At 39.8% G+C, this 24,035-nt stretch overlaps 1 protein-coding gene across 1 annotated transcript in view; it reads left to right on the top strand.

Moving 5' to 3' along the window:
- Window positions 1-24,035, top strand: part of rngtt (RNA guanylyltransferase and 5'-phosphatase) — a 106,624-nt gene that overhangs the window by 46,788 nt on the left and 35,801 nt on the right. The window contains exon 11 of the mRNA XM_034135644.1: window positions 4,388-4,552. Within this exon, the coding sequence (XP_033991535.1) occupies window positions 4,388-4,552 (165 nt within the window). The remainder of the gene's footprint in view (window positions 1-4,387; window positions 4,553-24,035) is intronic.

Below are 24,035 nucleotides of genomic sequence, written 5' to 3'. Positions count from 1 at the left end.
CCACGCATCCACCCCCTGCGAGTTCATGGCTACTGTAGACAACGTTCTTGTTGCTCTGTGTTGCGTTGTTAATGAGTGAGACACACCGGAGTTGAGGATCTGTGGGGTTTATTCTCCCAAAAATATAATTTACAATTTAGGCATTTAGCAGACGCCTTATTCCAAAGCGACTTACAATGACCAATTACAGGGACATTCTCCCTGGAGTAACTGAGGGCTAAGTGCCTTACTCAAGGGCACACTAGTAGTGGTGTTCCAGGCGGGATTTGAACTCGCAACCTTCCGATCATCAGCCCACCTCACTATCCATTAGACCACCAAAAAAATTAAAAAACATTAATCAATGTAAGCCAAACACTGGACACTGCACAGAATACTGCACGGTTATTATCACGTTGTTGCTGAAAATGAGCAAACAGTTATATATAATTGCCAAAATAAATTCTTGCTGTTGGAAATCCTCGAAGGTTACGTTAAAATTGTCAAAATGAATGCTTGATTTGTGTCTCAAACCATGCAGGTGCGTACATTTGAGGGAAGTGGGCATGGGAAGTCCGTGCATTTGATGTGTCAGAAGGTCTGTGAACTCTTGAATCATACCAGCTGAATCTTTTATGTGATTTAACAAAACACAGATTTTTTTTTTTTTTTTTATCATTTTAACTTTAAATTGAACAACCGTCAAATGGACGAAGATGCTGGAATATAGTACGCATTCTCTTTGGTACGCACACTCTTTGGTTATAATAATAACTGGAGTGGATTCCCTAAATGGGTCTCATGACCATAGTCAATATTTATACTCTCCTATTTTTCTGTCTTGTGTTTTTAGGGCAAATTAATGTAATTTAAAATAAGATATAATCTTCTCACGAAAAAATACAATTCACCACCAGCTGTACAGAAATGGCTTTTATTTCTAAGACATAATTGTATCATTAGATACTGAAGACACAGCCATGCTCTCTGTGGTTAGTAAAATAAAGTCATTGTTTTATTGGTCATTAAGCTTGATATTGTACTTCTTGCTTACATAAGACTGCATACTAAAAAGAAAATGCTCTGATCTCCGTCCTGAATGACTCTCAAGAGTGAGCAGTCTAGGAAATGTAATCCTTACTAATAATTGACCGTGTCCCTCCTCATCCACTCTGAAAAACATATTTTTCTATGGATAATAAATTCCATAGAAAGCTCTTGAGGAGTGAGGTGGCCTTTACCAAACAGTAACCGAGCAGAATACAAATGCCCCCGAGTCACTCCTCCCTGCTAGTGCCTCTTGATATGGATTGGGAAATATTGATCCGTTTCCTTGTGTAGGAAGAAAAAAGGAGTAAATGTTCACTTTATACTTTCATGGTTTAAAAAAAAAAAGGGAAAAACTCAATGTCGAATAGGAACTGTTCCAAAAATCGCTAAATGTATGAAGAATACGAAAAATGAGTCTTTTGATATGATTTAATTGATGCTAATCATAACCTGGTAATACAAAATGTAAAGAAAATACAATCTAAAAGTTTGTTAAGCCAAGATCCTTAACATGGATGATATAAGAACCTTAAAGGGGACCTATCATGCAAAATGCACTTTTGTACGTCTTTTATACATGAATATGTGTCCCCGGTGTTCCAGGGAACTCACCAAGTGTCAGAAAACACAACCCTCTCTATTTTCCTCCATACCCAAATCTCTAAAAAAGGGGCTGCAACGGATCTGATAAAAACTGATCCAGATTTGAACACTGTCCTGACGTCAGGACAGTGGCGCTACGGCTATTGGGCCAACTCCACCAATCAGGAGGAGACAGCCACGGCCATTGCCGTTCGAAAGCGCTGGAGACGCTGTAGTACATATGCCAGGCCTGTAGGTGGTGCTGTTCTCACTGAATCTGCCCTTGCAAAAACAGAGCTAAAAAATGTCAAATTGAGCAAAATGAGGCATGGCTAAAATGCATGATCTGTTTGGTATTTTGAATATGCCTTTATATAGGTATGGTCCTACACTATATTATTCAAATATAGCATCATAGGTCCACTTTAAGATTGATCCTCGAGGAACTGTTCGCTATAATCATATATTATGTTTCCCTCTTGTAATAATATATTACACCTTTTGTGTTTTCTCAAGTTCTTTATTCAAAAGGGAAAAGTAATGCCTAATTCAACTGATCAAGAAATAATCCAGTCAGGGAGATGGATTTGAAATTTCCAAAAACATTTGACAATACATGGAAAGCATTTGAAGTTATTTTGTCCTCATCACGACGCGGAGAATGTTTTGTTTTCCATTATGTTTTTCTGTCTCTTGGCAAAACAAGAAATAACAGCTTGGTTGGTGAGTTCAAGGCGACTTATTGCCCTCTCCGATAACGTGTTCGAAATATTAAATGTCAGATTTGTTTTCACATATTTGGTCCTTATCTGGTCAATTGTTTTAGATAAATGTTATTATTTTTTGTGACTAATTGTTTTCTAATCACTTTGTCAATTGAGCAACCGAGAACTTTGTTGCTGACTTTCAAATGACTTTACTGTAGCAGAATGGTTTCATCACAACTTTTCAGCTTACGTTTATAGTCACACTGTAAGGTTTCTTAAAGGGGCCCTGTCGTGGCTTCCTTCCTTGTTTTTCTTTCAAGCCACTACTAGACCAAGCCCCCAGGAAGTGCGCCGGACTCTGTGCCCAACATTCGTTGTGTCCAAATGGCGGTACTGCAACATCCGTATCAGTCCGTGACGTCACCCGGCCCAAAACGACTTTTCCCCATTGACTAACATGGGGAAAGAGACGTCTGTAAATCAGCGGATACTTTTTTTTAAACTAAATAATCTACTCAGTATGAACTATTTTATAGCCCTTATTAGAATCATTCGGTCCTTAAAGTTGTAAAATGCACTAAAAGCCGAATCTAGATTTATTTTCTCTCCATTCATTCTAGTGAGCCGAGAGTGGGAGCTCAGGGGGCGGGGCTTAAGGGGCAACTCAACTGCGCATGCTCTAGCCAGGCATGACGGGTAATCTGTGACGTTTCGCTCTATCAAAAGTTGGGCCATTTTGCCTTCATGCGCCAATGAGCAGCTGTCATAAGAAAGAACGAGACCCCGCTTCCCACGCTGTATCCAGTTCTTATTATACATCCATGCACTTTTTAAATCGTTTTCTTCCTTTATATTACTTACAGTTTGAAGAGTTACTTGGCCTCCGATGGTTAGATGATGTTATGCGATGTTTGCTCAAAATAAAATAACACATGCAACAAAGAAAAGGCCTTTTTAATATTCAAAACAAATAGGCAAAACTCAAATAAAATAACAAACAACTTGGGTATTCTTTCTTTCTGATAAGGCTTATATAACTTAAAGGGTAATTGTACGGTTAAAAACTGTTCCTCGACAGCGTCTATCTAACAGGTTTCCCATCACTGTCACTTTACAGGAGGCGACGTGGGAATTGTAGTCTTTTATAGTGTCTTGACTACAGACGTCACAATTAGGTTGCCTTTCTTATAAAACAAAAATACTGGCTCCATTACGCTTTTTTGGTTCTGCTTTTCTGTACTTTAACATATAGGTTTGTGTGCATGTTAATGGTCTTCAAAGGCTAAAATCCCAAAAGGAGCCTCAAAATGAGCCTCATAGGCCCCTTTAAATGACTTACTTGGCTGTTCTAAAGTTCCTTCATTAATAACCAGGATATGGGACTTAGGTTTTGTTTGTATTGATTTCTGTCACAGTGGTCAGACAGGTTTGAGGCCTCTTTGGCCCTGCTGTCTGTCTGAGAGGCAGTGATGGTCGCTGGGCTTATCTCTTCAGAACAACTGTGTGTGGTTTACCAATGATGGGAGGAAGCTGTTGTCATAGTGACAAAGAGAAAACTATTTCACTGTTAACTTTTGGTTTTGACATTCCAATTAGCTCAACTGATCTCAAGGTGCTGTTGCCTTAGCACCTGCACACTGCTCACCTATCATGGAGCTAAGTGTTATGAAGAAACTTAAAGTAACTTAAAGTGATCCTACAAGGAAGCTACTGTGTGTGTGGAAATGTAAGGACTGTAACTCGTTATCTTTTCATTATTAATGAATCTGTTAATTATTTGCTTGATTACCCGTTTGGTTCATCAAATAGGATATTATTTGTAAATGGCCGTTATGAGCAAATTTGACTAAGATATTTCAAATATCATAGCTAAACCTAAATAGAAAATGGCAGAACTCTGTCTAAATAAAGGATATTCTTTATTTCTGCAGTCAATTGATTGTTTTTATATTGAAAACATCGATTTTTCCATATCTGCAAACCAAAGAGTACACACTATTTTCCCAAATGAGTTGCTTCCCAGGTTGCGTAGAGAGATGACTGAGTTTGTTTTTGTGTGTGTGTTTCAGGGGCAGCCTGTTGGCCAGTGTGATTTCAATATCCGGCTGTTATGCATGGAAAAGGAGATAATTTCTCCCCGGATGGAAAAGATGAAGACCGGACAGATCGACAAAACCAAGGAGCCCTTCAGCGTCCGAAACAAACCCTTCTTTGACATTCACTTATCACGCAAGGTAATGTGAACAAAGGCACTCTTCACTTTCAAGCCCATTTTCCTCCTCATTTCTTTCAAAGATGTAAAATCCCACATATTCCATATTTAAATGAAATATGTGAGTCATGTTCCAGTCACCTCTTTTAAAATGTAAATTAGGCCCAATTTTAGAAGCCAAAAAGAGAGCAATTGAAAGACTTCTATGGACCAGCCTCTTGTGGAAAGCACAGTCTCCCAGAATAGGGAATCTGGCCTGAAAGCTGGACCTCCTGCTAAACCAGATATGCTGAACCTTGCATATGAAAACTGTCAGAAATCTGGCTCCTGCCATATGTTAAACCTCGATGGAGGAGTCTTTTGTTCTGCTGGAGGTGTGGACCAGTTATTTAATCTGCAAAGCTACTAGAGGGTCAAAGTAGCTTGTCCATCTATTCTTTCTGTATATATTTAACTTGAAAAAGGCTTAGGAGCATTTCCCTATAGATGACTTCTGGTCAATTAAAAAAATAGTTAGGATATGTAACATTTATTTATAAAGCGCTTTTCACAGACATAGTCACAAAGTGTTTGACAAAGCATTAAAACATCATACGAATAACACAATAAAAACACATTAAACAATAAAAACACAATGCCAAGTTTTATGTTATTATGAATATGTTGTCTCAGAGGATCATTTTTGATGGTCTTTACATACCAAGATGTAGTCTGTTCACTGATTCTGATTTCCATGTTGCTTCTTTTACCAAAAACCCAGACACATAGAAGCTTTACTTGTGTTTCGACCGGAGGATTCAGTGTCCAAATGTCTTGTTCTTTGCCACCAAAGAGTGACTACTTTCTGCATTACCTCTGATAGCCCAGTATCCATCATGGTGCTGTTTGCTTTACTGGTTATCATTGATTGGTCAAACACAGGCCTTTTGCCCTGTCTATAATTGCCAATGATTGCCTCTTCCTACGTCTTTGTCTCTGTCTGTTTGAATTACCCAGGAGGTATAGGTGTGAAAAGATGGCAGTGGAATAAAGCAATACAAGTATGGGAACATTATATAGTCTTTTTTGCAGTATCCAGTAATGGCAAGTATTGTTGCCACTAACATTATGTGTAAAATAAATGTTGGGTCTTAAAGGTCACCTATTATGCAAAATCCACTTTTTCATGTCTTGTATACATCAACATGTGTCCCCTCTGCGTAAAGAGATTCTGAACGTTTCAGGAAAAAAGATTCGCTCTCTTTTTGTCCTGATCCATTTATATAAAAACCTGTCTGAAAATGAGCTGATCAGATTTTGGCCACTTTATGATGTCATAACGATTTTTTGGCTTGTGTAACCATTAGCCAATAACCAACCAAGGTAACACCCCCCCCCACCTTATCACCTGAATCTCCTCCTAGAGCACCATTGTGTTCTTTTTAACCAAATATCTCTCAGAGGGGCGTGGGGCGTGGCTCCTTATTTTCATCTAAAGTAACAGACAGAGAATCAGCGCTTTGGAAACAGGGCTGAAACAGAGGGGATTATGGGATGCTGCAATGATCTGTTTGGTATTTCGAGCCAAACACTTCAGAGACATGTTTTGTATCTGAGACCTATAATATACTGATGAAAAACAGTATAATAGGGGACCTTTAAAACAGTAACTTTTTTGGACTAATTTGTTTCAGATCACATTTTTGGGATTTTCCTTGTTATTGTCTTATAATAAAAACATTTTCACGGCTCAGGTTGTAGTGCTGTGCTGCTCACAGGATAAGGACATCAGAGCTTTTATCCCTTGAATATCTGTTAAGCCTCTCCTCAAAGGCTTGCACTTGTGCCCTAATATCAGATTTGTAGGAGGTCAGAGCATGATTAATTTGATGTTTAGTTCGGGCCAAGATCAGTCGGAAATCTTGGCACTGCGTAATCGCAGATGATCAAAGTACACGGCGGGGGTGAAGTTTTAGACATTTCTTTTCTTGTGGGCGCAGGTCGCTCTCTGCCAAACACTGAGATCCTGGAGTTTTTGTATGAATAGTTGGGCTACCTCTGGTCTAACCTTGTGCTGTCCACACACTAAGAACCTTCATGATGAATCGCCTCTACTCTTCGAGGGGCAGCTTGATGAAGGAATTAAGCACTGGAACTATGTCTGGTTTCTGACTGCTCTATTGTGTTGTGCAGCGGCCATCTGCTCCACATACAGTCATATCTCTGTTGTACGGGACACTGACAGAGGGAAACTGGAATCTGGCTCATTAATTCAAACCAGCACAACCCCTCACTTCATGGCATTTCCACCAGAAATTCCTTTTTAGGGATATTTCAGTCAGACGGGAGTTGTATGATTGCTTTTGTCTGTTGCTAGGCTGCTGGTTTTCATCTCAGACAGTTGCACATTCATGCCGCCATTTCCCACCAATTGGGACCATTTGTTCTTTTTCTGCTTCCTCCACTGGTCCAATTATCCTACAAAGACCCCTTTTTGTATTACAGACATTGTACACTGGGACAACCAGATAATACTATTTGGAATTTCCCCTTTGTATCAGTCGAATGGTCTTGGCAGACAATACATTTTTCATTAGAAAATAATTCTGAATCTAATGGCAACTTGTTGTTGGCGGTGCCTGTTTCTGTAACCAATTGCATTTTGTTTTGTACCTTTGTGTTAATACATGCTTTTTCCTTAAAAGACGGGTGGTTTTGTTGCCATTCAGCTGATATAATCCAATCTCCTCACTTACAGTAAAACTAATTACTGCTGACAGTGTCTGCAAACAAGTCTTAAAACCCCACCAAAATCAGATAAAGCAATAAAAAAGAAAAAAATAAGCACACTTGTATGTATTTCCGTTGTATGAATGCATTAAGTGTGCCATTATTTAATTAAATGAGAATTGGTTCGCTTTTGTCTTCAGTTACTCAATTAGTTGTTTTCATTAGCCGCTTTCACACCAAGTACTTTGCCGTACTTAGTTCCCAGCACTTAGTACCCCCATGGAACTAAGAGCCGATCGCGTTCACATAAGTTCACATAAGTTCACATAAGTTCCCTGAGGGAAGATTACGCAAATGAAGCCACCGACGTCACTTCTTCTTCTTCTGCTTTGGGTTTACTGGCAGGCCGCAAACAACTTCACGGCATATACTGCCACCCAAAGTCCCCGGCCGGAAGTCCCCGAGTAAATCGCCAGAACGCCGACACCTCCTCATCACTCCACCGCTCCCATGTTTTTTTTTGTGTTGCCATAAGTTATTCTCTCTCCGTTGGTGCGCGGGGCTAATGCTTATAATGCTAATGCCAGCAAATACAATGGCGGCTTCAAAAAACATTTCAGAGTTTTACGGGGCGTGGTTTGCAATTCGCCCAGCCAATCGAAATTTGGTACTTTTTTCTCCCCAGGAAAGTCCCACCTCTCTAGCAGGCACTAAAAATGGGAGTAAAAGTTCTCTGAACTAAGTTCTCTTTTTGGTGTGAACGCAAAATTCCACTAAGGGAACTAAACGGGAAAAGTACGGGTAAAAGTACTCCGGTGTGAACGCGCCTATTAGCCGCTTTCACACCAAGTACTTTGCCGTACTTAGTGCCCAGCACTTAGTGCCAGCACTTAGTACCCCCATGGAACTAAGTACAGATCGCGTTCACACCGGAATAAGTTCCCTGAGGGAAGATTACGCAAATGAAGCCGCTGACGTCACTTCTTCTTCTTCTTCTTCTGCTTTGGGTTTACTGGCAGGCCGCAAACCACTTCACGGCGTATACTGCCACCCGAAGTCCCCGGCCGGAAGTCCCCGGATCTGGGGACTGGCTTCAGTAGAAGCTGCTGGGAGTCCCAGCAGCTTCTACTGAAGCCTTCCGAGTAAATCGCCAGAACGCCGACACCTCCTCATCACTCCACCGCTCCCATGTTTTTTTTTGTGTTGCCATAAGTTATTCTCTCTCCGTTGATCCGCGGGGCTAATGCTAATAATGCTAATGCCAGCAAATACAATGGCGGCTTCACAAAACTTTTCAGAGTTTTACGGGGCGTGGTTTGCAATTCGCCCAGCCAATCGAAATTGGTACTTTTTTCTCCCCAGGATAGTACCACCTCTCTAGCAGGCACTAAGAATGGGGGTAAAAGTTCTCTGAACTAAGTTCTCTTTTTGGTGTGAACGCAAAATTCCAGGCACTAACGGAACTAAACGGGAAAATTACGGGTAAAAGTACTCCAGTTTGGATGTGAAACCCCTGGCTTGTCTGCAGGTAATGGACACTGTTAAACAGACCAACAAGTGTACTTGGCAGAGATCTTTGTAATACTTTGAAGGAATTAGTAATCTAGTCGACCCTGGTATTTTTTTTTGGCAATTTCTTTGCAAAAGACTGGGCAATTTCCACAGAGAATCCGATTATGATGCAGAAATTCGTATTTCCTCCAGGGATTATAGAACTGAATGTTACAGGTTTGGGGCTACAGACAACTGAGGATGATTTCTGCAATTTCCATAGAGAGTGGGTTTAGTAAAAAAACTCTTGTTGCTTGTAGCTTGCTTTTTAATGTTTCATGTTCGTTTCTTTTGTACCAGCTTCTTAAATGGGAATATGTTCTGTGTCTTTTCACATTACCTTAAATGGGATTGTGTTTTAGGCCGTTGTCTTTCTTAAATTGGGCCTTGTCTAGTTTTTTAATCATAATCCAACAATTTGTAGTCTAAATGATTAATTGATCTTATTTAGTTTCTTTAATTAAACCGTGTTGCGTTGATTCTAAATATACCCTAGGATGAAATCTATAGTTCTCAAGCAGGGAACATTTTAAATTGGAGTATTGACTTGTTCATTTCTTGAAAATTAAACCTTTGGCGGAGTGTACCCTGTTTGAGTAAGCCTAACATTTGCAGAGCATACAGTAATTAAATGGGAGTCAGATTTAATAAAGTTACAATTTTATAATATTTAAATTACAAAAGGAAATTAGATGGGGTTAAATTGCCTTGGTTCTTCGCAGAATGTTTAATATCCCTCGCTCATTTATCACCTGAAGAAATTAAGCCCATGCTGAATAACTTTTCCCTAATATAACTGGTATCTTTGATTGACCCCCGGCCATCACCCTCCTCCTCCTCCTCTCATGAGTCTAGATAGAGGGAAAGACTTCAGTGAAATTAGTTTTTTTTACCTGAGACTATATCATCTTGAAATAACGGTTTGAACTGAGATTGTATTTGGATAGAGACCTCTAAAGTTGTAATTTAGATACTTTTGCAAGATGGTAGTATTTTAATGGAGCTCCAATCTAATCACAGCGGGAGAGATTATGGTTGAGAGTATGTACTGAATACCAAATAGCAAAAAGGAATTCCTTCAGAATGCAAATGGGAAAGTTAAATAGATATAATAAAATCACCATTGCTGGAGCATTAAAGAAATGTTTTGGTAGGCTGTTGTTTATGTTTTCTTAGGCTGTCCATCTGTTGCTCTCCCAGAGGTTTCTTCAATTTTTCTCCCATTAACTGTGGGCTTTCTTTGGAAGTTTGTCCTTGTCCGATGTGAGGGTCCAAAGACAGAGGGTGTCATATTCGTAGTCATAAAACTGTGAAGTCCACTGAGGCATATGTCAAATGTGTGATATTTGGCTATATAAATAAACTTTGATTGATCGATTGATTGATTACATAGAGCTACTTTGCTTATTGGAGTTTTTTCTTTCCTGTAGTGTGTTTATAAAGCCTGACATGCCTCCATTGTACTCCTTTGTTGACTTCTGTAACATAGGGGCATCACTCTGTAACTCTCGCGCTTCTACTGGCTAGCGCTCCAATGCATTTTACCTGATAGGCCAAGGGGTGGGACACTAATCACAACAGAACCGGCCAGCTAACCAATCAGAGCAGACTGGGTTCTAGTTTCAGACAGAGGGTGAAAAGAGGTGCTGCAGCACAGGCAGTATGAGAAAAATAAAGACCTCTCTGAACATTAAAGCATGGAGACATGTCACAGTAGAGCAGTGGTCGCCAACCAGTCGATCGCGAGTGTGGTGTGGGTAGATCGCGAGTGTGGTGCGGGTAGATCGCGGACCGTTAAAAAAAAAAGTAACAAAATAAATAAAAATAATAATGTTTGAAAAATAAGTTTTTAGATGTAAACCTATCATCCACCACCCCGTTTGCAGGTGCCACTTGATTGACGTATATTTTAGACACCTCAATAATATAATACATTAACCGTGCTTTACGTGAACCTCATCATGACACAAGAGAGGACGGCAGGACTGCAATTTCCCGTGTTCAGTGAATGCAACAGAGGCAAGACACCAGACCAATCAGAGAGTTGCATGGAAATACACGTGTGCTTGTGTCATTCAAGCTCGGCTCTGTGTGTGTGTGTGTGTGTGTGGCAATAGCGCATTTAGTGTGAGGGAGAGGGAGAGAGAGGGACCGGTGTCAGCATGGACCGTGATGTTAGCATCTGGTTAGCTAGCTGCACTAAAGGACATAAGGAGCTGTTTCCACAACAAGCTGGAGGAGAGTCCTCTCCTCTCAGACTGAGGGGCTCAGGTGAGCTAAAGGACTCTCTGAGTGTTTAGATATAGTTCACTTTAGTCTAAGTTATCTCAGTGGGTCTCAAACGGTTTTGTCACAAATTATTCAAAAGATTATTTCCGCGGCACACCTTCATATGATCATTATAGTTATACAAACAATAAGAGAAAAAATGAAAAACAGGTATGAAATACTATATGGCAGTAAAACAAGAACACAGTTTAAAAGGGGAGTGATTTGTAAAATATCCATAAAGAAAAAGAAAATCTGTTTACAGTTCTGTTTCATATGGGTGCTGAGAGAGGTATCCATAGATCTCTTCATGTTGCTCTCAAAGTGCACCAGATTGATGCTTTTAACTTCAATATTTAAACAAATATATTCCTGGGGGACCATCCCCCCGGACCCCCCGGAGGAGGTGAGGAAAAGAGCACTTTACCCCTGCCTATATGCCGTGAGCTGATTATCGAGCCTTCATTGTAACAGTCATTCAGATGCAGCCTATATAAAAGGCCTCAAATTGGAAGCACTGTCTGGGCCGTCTTTTTCACTCAATTCTGCAATAGGTAGATCTCGCCTTTCACCTAGGCCGAGGTCGGTGATTTTGGGCTTAAAAAGGTTGGTGACCACTGCAGTAGAGAAACACAATACAAGTATGAAACCTAAAAATGAGCATTACAAGGCCCCTTTAACTAATCCTCTTGAAATATCTGTTACTTTGAGTGGTAATGAAAATCTGATATTGTCTGCGATGACTTTTTAAATATTTGACAAGGTGAATGGGAGACTATATTTCTCGACTATTTGCTAATCCTTTCCACACTCCCCTGACATTTTCTGATTTCAATTTTCTGATTGCGTGCTCCCTGATACCCCAATCACATGCCATGCTTGTGGTTAGGCTGAAGCGTATTAAGTGACATCATCTGCATCAAGATCCCAGGCTTATCCTAACTATATTAATAGTAGTTGTTGAAATTGTTGCAGAGAATTTAATCAGTACATCTTCACATGAGTTATCTTCTGTATATACACGGATTTAAAAAAGCAAATATCTTTCCAAAGACAAACAAAACACATTTATTTTTAAATTAAATGTCATATCTCTGCAAAGCCAGGTATCCTATGTTTATTGGCGCGTTTCCACTACACGGCCTCGCTCGGCCCCGCTCGGTATGGCTGGGCCTCGTTAGGACTGGCTCACTTTATGGCGCATTTCCATTACAGTTTAGGAACTGGGGCAGTATCTATAGTAACGCAGTGTAGGCGGAGCCGTGACGTGATCTTCAGAGGACCCCAGAAAAACAACACAGCCGTTAGCTGTTAGCACTCAGAGCTCACAGCTCCTCATATATGTTCAGAAACTAGACAAAAGTTAAACAAGTACAAACCACAGACTGTCTGTGTCATGGCGAATACAGTCGCTGCTTTATTTATGTCTGTATAGGCCGTTGTTGTGAGTGTGGACGGTCGGAGCATATACTGCGTTAGCTTAGCCAATCTCCATCTAGAAAACACGCATTTTAAAAGGTTTTTCGCCTGCCGTCTGTCTGCAGACTTGACAAAGCATTAATTCATGGTTTTTACTAACCGGTATCAGTATGTTGTTACTTCGGCATCATTTTGAAACGTGTATTACAATTAAATCACGGTCAAATATGTCCATCTTGTTGTAGTTGTTGCCCCCTTGCTAGCGACGCTCTCTCTAGTTTAGCATACTCAGCCCGACTCAGCCTCGTTGTCTCTGGCCCTGGACCCACGATTTTATGAGGCCAGAAAAACTGTGAATTAGGACCCGCCGGCCGGTACTAGGCCAAGTGGAAACGCAACCAAAGACGGGCCGCTGACGTCACAGCCCTCTTAAACCGGGCTGCGGGCTGTAGTGGAAACGCGCCATAAGTCACTAGGTAAGGTGTTAGCTATATATTGCTATTTGAAAGGTCACCTAGATGGATTGTAAACATTTATAGAGCAAATCTCAGTTTGCACTGCAGCTCAGTTCTCAAGTCATGTCAGAGGGAAACAACTGCAGCTGTAGCAGGTCTAAGTGTTGATCCTAGACAGTGTATTGAGTGCCTGTCTGCAGCCGATCACATAACTGTAATGATGAGGCGCTTTCTCCTTTTCCTGACTCGCCTTTCTTTCCAGTCAGCTCAGTCGAATATGTATTAATGCCTCTTATATTCCTTCTCTTGTTATTGCATCTGAACCTCAGAGTCTTGTCTTTTTGCAGGTTTGTAGTGGCGAACCAGATACAAACTGTAACTTCTCCCCTACAACATGCCTCATTAGCTGTGTGCTATCGGTCTGCAGGTTTCCTTGCTGCTCACTGACCTCACACACCTCTGTCAGCTCTCCAGTCTGCAGCTGTTGGAGAAGATGGAAACACGGGGTCTTGCTTTTTCAACTCTACCTCCTTTATGTCTGTACTACAACAAACCCAAACGCTGCTATTGAGCTGAATCTGACCTCAACATCCGAGTTAGTTTGCACCTCAAACACAAGTTAAAAAGTGTCTTTCTGTCCCTTTACACTATCGTTCTAATCCTTTTGCTAGAAAATTATAACTTAGCTAGATCAACACTTATTAAAGAGGCCTTATTATTTTCATTATCAGGGTCATTTTTGTATTTTGGGCCTCTACTATGACATGTTCAAAAATTGCTTTATTTTTCTCATACTGGCCGTTTCTCAATCGCGAGGATATTGGCTTCCAAGCCAATATTTCAAGGATGCTACGTCATCGAGTGCCGCCGAAGGACTGTTCCAATCTCCAGCATACTTGGAATTCCACCGAGGACGCGTCCTTGCGTGCGCACGCGCACGCGCACGCGCGCGTCCGCATCTGTAGCCTGTTATTGTCTCATTTTACCGCACTGTGAATGAATTAAAAGTAAATATATAAGTCGTCATGAACACATCTGTCCATCAGACAGAGGGCTGCTGTGCCTCCTCTCATCATTAATGGACGTCTCTTTAAAATGACCGCTCAGAGGAGAGGAGTTCTCATTTCTCTAACCGCCTGCTGCTTCCCCTCCTCTCTCCTCGGTTCCCCTCCTCGGCTCCTCCGCTCGCATCTCCTGTGGGCGGGACTAAGTCTCGAGGATAGGAGTCGAGGAGGGGAGTCGAGGAGGAACATTTGAAGACATGAGAAAGGGCCATAGTGATGTCTCTATGTTGCGGAAGTAAACAAAGGAGACCAATGGAGGCGTTTTAGACAGAGGGGAGAGTGTGTGGGAGAAAAACTTTTTGGATGTTATCCTTTGCAGACCATTTAGTCAAAGTCAACTTCATTGTCAATCAAGAGATCGAAATACCATTTCCCACAATCCTGAATACAAAAATAAAAATATGTATAAATTATGCATATCCTATATATATACACAATGAACAGACACATTTATACATATGCACACATTAAGATAAAAACACAACAATCAATATATACAAAATAACAGTCACTTCAATATCTTTGGGAATGTACATTAGTGCAAGATTGTCCGTAGCAGGACTTACTAACACACTATAGGAAAGGGAAAACTCCAAAAAGCATAATCTCGCCTCTTTAAATACATTGTAATAATGAATTAATTGTAATACACCCATCCTCAATTTTTTTCACAAACACACTGCTCTTCATCACCTTCATCCTCTTCCTCTCCCTCCCTCTCTCTCTCTCTCTCTCTCTGCTGCTGCACCCACTCACAGAGGGAGACATGTTGACTGTTGTATAAGGGCTGCTGATGCTTGGAAGAACACCCCACATGGGCTCGATGACTAATGTTTGTGTACCTCAGTTGCTTTGAAATATTTGAGTTTCTTTCTTCAAAGCCTCCAAGACATTACGCAACATCTGATGATGCACCGCACATCCATACAGCAGAGGTTGGATTCACTTGAGAGCGAGCGGGTGAATATGCCGCTGCCTCGGGTGTAGCGACTCATTTTATTTGTTCTGCTCGTCTGCTTTCGCTGTGCCTTCGAGGCTCAGAGCCGATGCATTCAAGGAACACTTCCTCTGGGTCGGGTCAACAGGTGCTTTTCTTTAGATTTCTTTTGGGACATTTGTTGTTTATTCAACGTCTGTCCTCCTACTCTGCCTTCAGTCTGCTGCCTGCCTTTTCTAATGACCCGTGGTAATGTCATGACATACTTGCTCTCCAGTCCTGTCAACAATAAGTCATTTTTATAACATACTTCATTTTTAATAGCCTCTCTTTTTGTGCTTATTCAAACTGAATTTCTACTCGCTAAGAAAACATATACACTACAACAATGGTCTAGCTATTGTGAGTATTTTTGAGTGGTGGAATAAGTACATTTACCCAAGTACGAATTAAAGGGTACTTTAATTTAGGACTGGTAATCAATTGAATTCAAATCACAATACCACAATACATACCAGTATCGAAAAGGGGTTACGGATAATTATTTGATAGATTTTTCTTCTTCATTTAATACCCATCATGTTAATAAAAGTGTTCGGAAACATAAAACACCACAACCACTAATCCATTTGCATTTCTCTGATAAAACTGTATTAGGCTCCTAAGACTTATAGTATAGCTGTACTTTCCAACATTTGGTCGTATCGAGTAATTGCTAATTAAACATGTATGCATTAGCAATAATTATCCAATAATCCAATAAATACGAGTAGAGCAGACTCTGGGGTAATTGTTTAGCATTAAATAATACTTACATATACTTGAGTAACATTTTAAATGCACCACTTTTACTTGTAGTGATGTATTTAAACAGTCGAGTTTTGCTACGGTTAAATGAATGATAATTACTTTAGTCCCCGCTGTAATTTTCATATTTTCAAATTAAAGCAGTTTTGGACACGTCTGAGCCTAAAGCTGAAAGTGGTCAGCTCCCCTGGCGGAAGTTGGCTGACTGAAGTCTGAGTGGTTACATCACCAGGAGACTTCTGTAGCGCCCTACGGACAGGAAAACATCACACTGCGTCTCCGACAAATGTGTTTTTCATGGCTTTTTTTACTAGCTCCAAAGCGTTTGCCACCAGCCGTTAAATCTTTCAGTCCCTTGACAAAGTTTAACACCTCGTGCTGTGAAAATTGTTTTTCACTCAAAACTGGAACTTGACAAACTAAGCTAACTGCCTTCCATTCAGAAAGTGGACAAATACAACAATATATGTTTGTGTGTATATTTAAGTTTTTTGTTAACTCATCTACTTATAAATAATCACTTCTATAATAGAAAATACCTGATATCATGTTCACTTTATCAGGGGGTGAACAGTAGCAGAGCTGCAGCCACAGTTTGTTTTTGACGTTTTTTTGACCAGAGATTAGCTTGAACATCTCTTTCTCGTATATACAGTACGACTGTTAAAATATTGTCATATATTGTCCGCCGCATAGCTGAGTTGATAGAGCTGGCGTCCCATTTACTGGTCGATGTAAATATACATACTTTTTCTCATATATACGCCGGCTGTTACAATATTGTCATACAATGCAGTTTGACATTACAGTTACAGTTTTGACTCAATATGTACTGCATACTGCACTCTCTGGCTCAGGGCAGTGTCTCTTCTCTCTTCTTCTACTGTATCCCAGACAGCCTAATGCTGCTGGAGCTCAATGAAGAGCTCCACCTCTTCAGACTGACTCTCTGTCTGCTGTCTGTGTGACTCTCTGTCTTGGTGACTGTGTGGATGTGACTGAGTGTGTTGGCTGTGTGTTTGTGCCTGTCTGTTTATCTTTTCTTACCCAGAGAAAGTCCGGTAAGGTGGCTAACTGACACTGGTAGAGTCCCATCTCTGCAACATGATAAAATAATCTTGCATGTTTTTTTGGTTTGGCATTACCTATTTTATTGCCGATTTCACGTAGCTTCTAGTAACCTTCAAAGAACACAAGATGCATTAGGCTTTTACTTTGTAGCATCGACCTGATGGTAAACACATTAAAGCCCCGTTCACAAAAGTATACAAATCACTTTCTACAAAGTGCAAGCATTGTCTCTGTTAATCTAAATAAATACCAAAATACATATTTTCAAGCTGAAAATTAATCAATTCTTCAAGAAAATTAATTCTAATTGAGTTTTAGCTTAAAAATACTTGAAAGTAAAATAGTCCCTTTTTGTGTGGGTTCGTTCTATATTTCTTTCTTACAACTAATACACAACTTTATAGAGAAATACATTATGCTGACACTGAAGTTTTATTATGCAATTAAAAAAATGACATTTACTGTCGGCTCCTGCTGTGTCCCTGGCACTAAACTCCGGCTATGAATACCAAACATGTCTTTTTGGTTATTTATTACCCTGCATAACTTGCTGCTAACCTTTTTCTAATTTCACAGTAGGGGATGTTAGGTAATCGTCACGTATCAAGACACTTGTCCAAGTTGCTGCAGATTATTATTTTTTAACACCACTATTCAACCATGCTGTGCCCTAAAATGTCTCATCATCCTTGCCTGTTCTACCTTTTAACCCTTGGTTAAATCACTTAAAAGTGAATGTCTTAATCGACTTTCCCAAATGAATGCGCACATTTTCTTATGGAACCGCTCGTATCAATCAAGAAAGGAGATGCCAGACGATATTAAACTTCTCTGTGAAGCCTTGTTTGACTGGAGTGGTTTATCCGCCCTGCCCATGCACTCTGCGGGCTTTCTGTCTAATAAGGAACTGCACAGCGGCTTCAGAGAGCTGTTCACACTAGACTTGAAAGGAGCCTCCAGCCCTGTGGTCTGACTGGAATATCAATCCATCCTCTCCGCCTTTGATTCAGCCCCCACACCTAAACCTAGGCTCTGAGCGGAGACAAAACACAAAGGCTTTAGGAATGGAAAATCCATCATATCAATTCAGGTGTGCTGAGGAAAAGATATTACACAGAAAAAGAGCCACGTCATTGCTTTGTTAATGAGAACATGCGGCACTGTGCTGCTTGCATACACATATTGATCATCTATAAATATTTTTATCTGACTTGTATTGATCAATACTTCTAGAAAGCTTTACTGCAGGTCAACCTCTCAGTTCTTTATTCATCTTTTAAGCAATAAACCACTGTTAGAAAAACATTTGTATTGATCATGTTTGTCTCTTGTAAAATCATTTTTAGGCTGACTTTTGTTGAAAACATTATGAGTTAGTTTACAGAAAAGTTGTTTCACTCTCAGTGAGATACTTTTGCACATTGCTGTATTTGACACCTTCTATAGTGCTGACATTCATTCATTTGGTTTATTATACATTACTGAATGGAGAGGTAGTTTGTATTCTACGGTAAAACCTTTCCTGCCTCCTGGTTTGCTCTGACCTTGGTTTTACTCCCCTCTGGACATCACCTACAGTAAAAAAATAGTAGAAACCTTTTCAGCAGTCTTCTCATCTCTGCTTATTTTGTATTCCAGTCATAGTCCAGCCCATACAATGTGTTTTCAAAATCACACAATGAAATGGACATTCAAAGTCAAGGTCACAGTAATTTGCCCACCTGGGATGCTTTGTTGCAGAAAAACATAAAAAGACAACACCATCCCACTTTTCATGTCAATCTCTTAGAACAGAAATCCAGTGGAATAATTTAAATGTTAAATATAAGACTAACTTTTAAACGCATACACCTCTGGGCATACACACACCTCCAAGCAATGCTGGTAGGCCTAAAAAACGTTTGTCAGTGTTTCCCCTTTTAAGTTAATATTGCTAAGTGAATTAGCCTTGTTTTGCCACGTATGTATAGAAGCCTATATTTACTCTTTTTGAGAAATTACTCAAATAGCTTCACAAAATAATGGAAACGGATCAAGACTGTAATAGATCGAGCTGTTTCTGGTTTCTCGGCACACAGATGTGGCTCATCTGTTTCTCTGGGATGCATTCACTGTCTAGTTCAGTGTTTGTGATCTGAATGGAGCTGAAACAATCAGGTGACCAAAATGACAACTGTTACCAATCAGCTTCAATCTTTTTTTTATCACTGAATATCTAGTCTGTCACACAAAGCAAGACATTTTAATCCAGTTTTCTTTTCCTATAACATTGTTTTTGTTTAACCTGAACCTGGTTAATGAGCATAATACGGCCTCTTTCAGGTTTCCTTTGAATGAAATGTGCCTTTTTTAATATTTATTAATCACATAAAAAGAGGCATTTTGCAACCACTGTGAACGTTGATTCCTTCAGTTGAATGTGACATAACTTTGTTTGACTGTTTCTGATCTATTATGAATTAAGATAAGGATTAAATGTCAATAAAGATTAATAGCACATAATTTTGTTTTTAGTAATTCTGTTTAATTGGCTAATATAAATAGCGATTTGTTGTCGATCAGTAGAGACAATTGCCATACTTCATGTCTTCTCGATGCCATCTGGCTACACCAAGGCAGCTATCATTCATCATTGTGTCCTGTTGTGAAGCAAGCTCAAACATAAAACCACTGGAGAGGAAAATGGTCTCACTTCCATCACCCTGACATCCTGTCTCTCTCTCGAGGGACCTTTCTTAGCCATGTTAGGGGTTGATTTCTCTCCCCGAGCTCTTCCGTTGGCCCCTCTCTGCCTGGGAGTCTGCAACACAAAAGCCTGATCTCTTAATGGAGCTTTGCTGTTCTCCTCCGCCCACACAGCCCTACTGTACCGGGCACAACTTGGTGTTTGTTCCTGGAAAAAGGTTTACCATGAAAGCAGGGTCGCTGCCCCCCCTCTCTGCTTTGTAGGAACTTCCCCTACTGTAGTGAGTGGAAGTCTTCTCTCGGCTCATTTCTCCCTCCAAGGTTCAGTGTGCTCGGCGAAGATGGTGGGTGGGTGTGTTAAGATGGCAAGAGAACTGAAATGGAACTCCCAGATTCGCCGCCTACACGCCGTTCCCTCATAAAAGCACCAGTTCTCTTTAGTCTGGCTATCTGCCTTCTCCATGTCAGCGTGATTGTCAAGCTTTGTGTGATCTGCTTGTGACTCATTCATCATTGTGGAGAGCACTGGTGTTGCTCTGCTTTCTTTGCAGATAACGCCGAGACCAAACCGTTTTTCTGTGGCTGTAGATAAATGTGCGACGACGAGAAGTGCTGATGACTTCATTTACTTCCCCGAAACGCATCTGTAGAGACGTAGCGATGTTTTGCATCAAAGCGTTGTGTGGAAAGGTGGAAACATCCAGAGGTATAAATATAACAGACGCAGGATCTTTCTATCTATTCAAACCAACGCTGCAGCTGGAGAGACAGGATTTGCAAGGGTTTCAAGCAAACCCATTAGAGGTTAAATCTGCTAAAGCGAGCCAAAGTGAGAACACAGTGTACAGGTTCTGTTTGAGAAACTAGAAAAACACATTTTAAACACAATTACATTTCTGTGTCTTTCCATCCACCGGTTTTTATTTGGATGCTCGTTTTAAGCATACAGTAAGGCAAGGCAAGGCAAGGCAAGTTTATTTATATAGCACCTTTCAACACAAGGCAATTCAAAGTGCTTTACAAAAATGGGAGACATTAAGAAAATGGCATTTAAAATCAGTCATTAAAAATAAAAGATAATAAAAGAAACATTAAAAGAAAAAATACATGGATAAAAGTTACAGTGCAGTTTAAGATATGAATAGTTTAATTAAAAGCAGCGGCAAAAAGAAAAGTCTTCAGCCTGGATTTAAAAGTAGCCAGAGTTGCAGCGGACCTGCAGGTTTCTGGGAGTTTGTTCCAGATATTTGGAGCATAATAATAACTGAACGCTGCTTTACCATGTTTAGTTCTGACTCTGGGGACAGAAAGCAGACCAGTCCCTGAAGACCTGAGAGTTCTGGGTGGTTCATAATTTAGCAGGAGGTCAGACATGTATTTTGGGCCTAAACCATTCAAAGCTTTATTAACCAGCAACAATATTTTGAAATCTATTCTTTGACACACAGGAAGCCAGTGAAAGCCATTAAGAACAAATGTGAGTTAACACGGCAGCAGACTTGTAAATAAATCAAGCGTGTGACTTATTTGTCACTCAACCTTATGCAACTTTGAAAAGACAAAACAAATGTGTCAGATAAGTATGGAGCAATAAGACTGTTACACTCCTCAAATAAATACATGAGAAAAACATTAGTCCAATACTTCCACCTTATTTTCCACGGCTTTACTCCTGCAGCCACTTTCACTCAGATTCACAGTTATTAATTGACAGTTAATTAATGGGCGTAAAACACGTAGCAATGCCCCAAAAAATGCTTGTTAGAAGACGGAAAACTAGTGAACATTGATTTGAACAATGTACGATTTTAAAAAAAATGTAAATGACTATACAATGACCTCAGAAGGTTTGTTGTAACTTAAGGATGCGCAGAATGGATCTTCATTCGTCTCAAAATATGGAAATACTTGGTATATCAAAATACTATAATAATAATAATAATAATAAATAAATATAATAATAATATAATAATATATATAATAATATAATAATATATATAATAATATAATAATAATAAATATATATATATATTTATAATATAAATAATAAATATATAATAATATAATAAAGTATATCAAAATACTTGGCTGCAAATATAATCTGAATGTGTAGTGTCACTTTAAAGAGATGTTTTAAGGAAGACTAAATGTTTCATCATACGTGGTTATCCACTGTGCAGCGTCACAAAATGCACGTCAAACGCATCTTTCACAGGAGAGCCTGCAGTGCCGCTACGTATAAAACGGTTTACCAGCCTTGCATGATGTACAAATGTAATTATGTTATATAACCCGCTTACTTTTTTTTTGTCATTGAGGTTATAATTCGGTTTGTCCCCGAGCAGCACCGGGTCCGACGATGACAATCTGTCATCTCCTGCGTAGTGAATGCTTCTTGGCTCTGACGATTGTTGACGCTCTCCATATCTGCCGAACACTTTGCTATCTCCCAGTCAACAGGCACTCACATTGTCCATGCCCGCTAATTGAAAAGTCAGAGCTGGACAGAGAAGCAGGCATTTTTAATTCTACCTTAATCATTCCATTTTATCGTCTTCTATAATTCAGACAGGAGACAAATCTGTTTTAAAAGGATACTCAAGCGCAATGTTATTCTACTTTTCAATATCTCGCTGTAAGCTCAAATGCATTGCTCTCTGCTTAAGTTCGTCTTGATGGCTTAGATATGATACCTGATATCCGCTGCAGAGCACTAATGCAAACGCTTTCTGTTTTATTGACCAAGGCCATTTCCTGCCCGCCTAAATATATTTACCGTCTGCATGCACATACAGAATAGCAAAGATCACGAAGAGAGTTTTAACCTAAAGGATTGCAATTAAATCCATATTCATGTCAAACTTTCACGGACAGGTCAACAGTGGTTCTGCAATCTCTGTTCATGTTCATTTAGATTGATTTCCGACCCTCCAAGCAGCAACAGTGAGTTTCCCTTCATACCAGTATGGAAATAAATTCTGTTCAGACTTGTCATCCATCACGGAGGGCACAACATCACATAAAAACATTTTTCATCGTTTATTCTTGTGAAAAGGACATGGTTGAATTTTCAGTGCAGGTTCAGTTTCATCCCATGTCTTCAGTTCACTTATAAAACATTGATTCGAAGGTCTTGCTTTTCAGTGTCTCGCGTTTTGAAATATCACTGCAGATGAAGCACTCTGCCAACCTTCAAATACTCACCTCGTCTAAGCACCTAAAAGCCTCAGTCTCACTATTTATACTTGACTGCACATCATTTTTGACATTATACAAGTTTTCTTCTCAAACTCCATCACAGATAGAGGCTAATTTCTTTTTTTTATTCAGCCTTATTTCCCACATTTTTATTAAAGGTCAGTTAGAGACTTCTTTTCTGAGTTGTCACTTAGTCAAATCTAAACACAGACATATTTTTTTAGAAGCAGTGTACACTTCTACTTCTAGGTGATATATCTATCTCTACTGAACGCAAATGAACACTTATCATCTCTGCTTATGAATCACAATAAGCTCCTTATATCTTGCCAAAAGTCGCCTGATAATACTCACATTTGAGGTTTTCTTCAGTTTCAAAGTAATCCAGTAGAAGTCGTCTCTTCACCCCTGGGTTTACTGCAAATAGGAAGGGTTAAAGCAGATTCTGCATATGTTTAATTGTTCTAATACATCAAAAATATAGCCTAAGTGCATGTCATGCTTTGTACTTCCTGCATCCCGAAATAAGCAACAAACCGTGTCAGACTTTCAAACCCCTGCCGGAAATGAAGTTTGTAACACAAAATGTTCCCAATGTTGTTCTTAAATTGTTCTGTGTTTTCGTAAAATGTCATTGCTGCCATCAGGCCACAACAAACGGTATGTTGTTGGTATCTGGGTCTTTTTCCTGTGCTTTGTTGAGGTGGAAAAAAGTTATTACTTCAAGATAACTGCAGAAAAATACAAATGTTCATGTAGTTGCTTAAAAAATGAATTCCCCTAAGTTTCAGGGGAGGAGACAGAGAAGAGGTCGAAAAGGAAAACATCCCAATTCGGGGAGATCTCTTCATGTGTTTCCATATGCTAATGTTCAAATTCAGCCTCATTGAGCCTCTAATATTCCTCCCTGTAGTTGCCATGGCTGTTGATGTGCTCCACGATGTAGAAAATGTGCTTTTGTTGTACAGTAGCTCTGCCACATCTCCTGGGAATATCTCGTCTAATTCGATGCCGTAGGTTTCTTCTCTCTCCAGAAGCTGTGCTGAGAGAGATGAAATCCACTCTTTCCACTCCTCAGGATCTTAATGATTTGTTGCTATTCCTGTCCTGAATCTGGGCTGTCAAGTTACAGATATTGATCTCTCAGTCATGCATTATCAATCAAAAACATCAGTGCTTAGTTTCAGGCTAGATGGATGGAAACAGAGTACAGACTTGGGCTTAAATCTCTGAAGGAATTCTCGAGTCTATGTTGAACTTCACTTACTTTTAGCCGGTTAGGTATTGTTGAAAGCCTCTAGCTGTAATTGACATCATAAATCAATGTCATTTCATGTGTGC

The sequence above is a fragment of the Trematomus bernacchii genome, unplaced genomic scaffold (assembly GCF_902827165.1).
Source record: "Trematomus bernacchii unplaced genomic scaffold, fTreBer1.1, whole genome shotgun sequence".
Taxonomy (NCBI): domain Eukaryota; kingdom Metazoa; phylum Chordata; class Actinopteri; order Perciformes; family Nototheniidae; genus Trematomus; species Trematomus bernacchii.
Note: the sequence above shows the minus strand (reverse complement) of the source record. Positions and strands in the feature narration are given on the sequence as shown.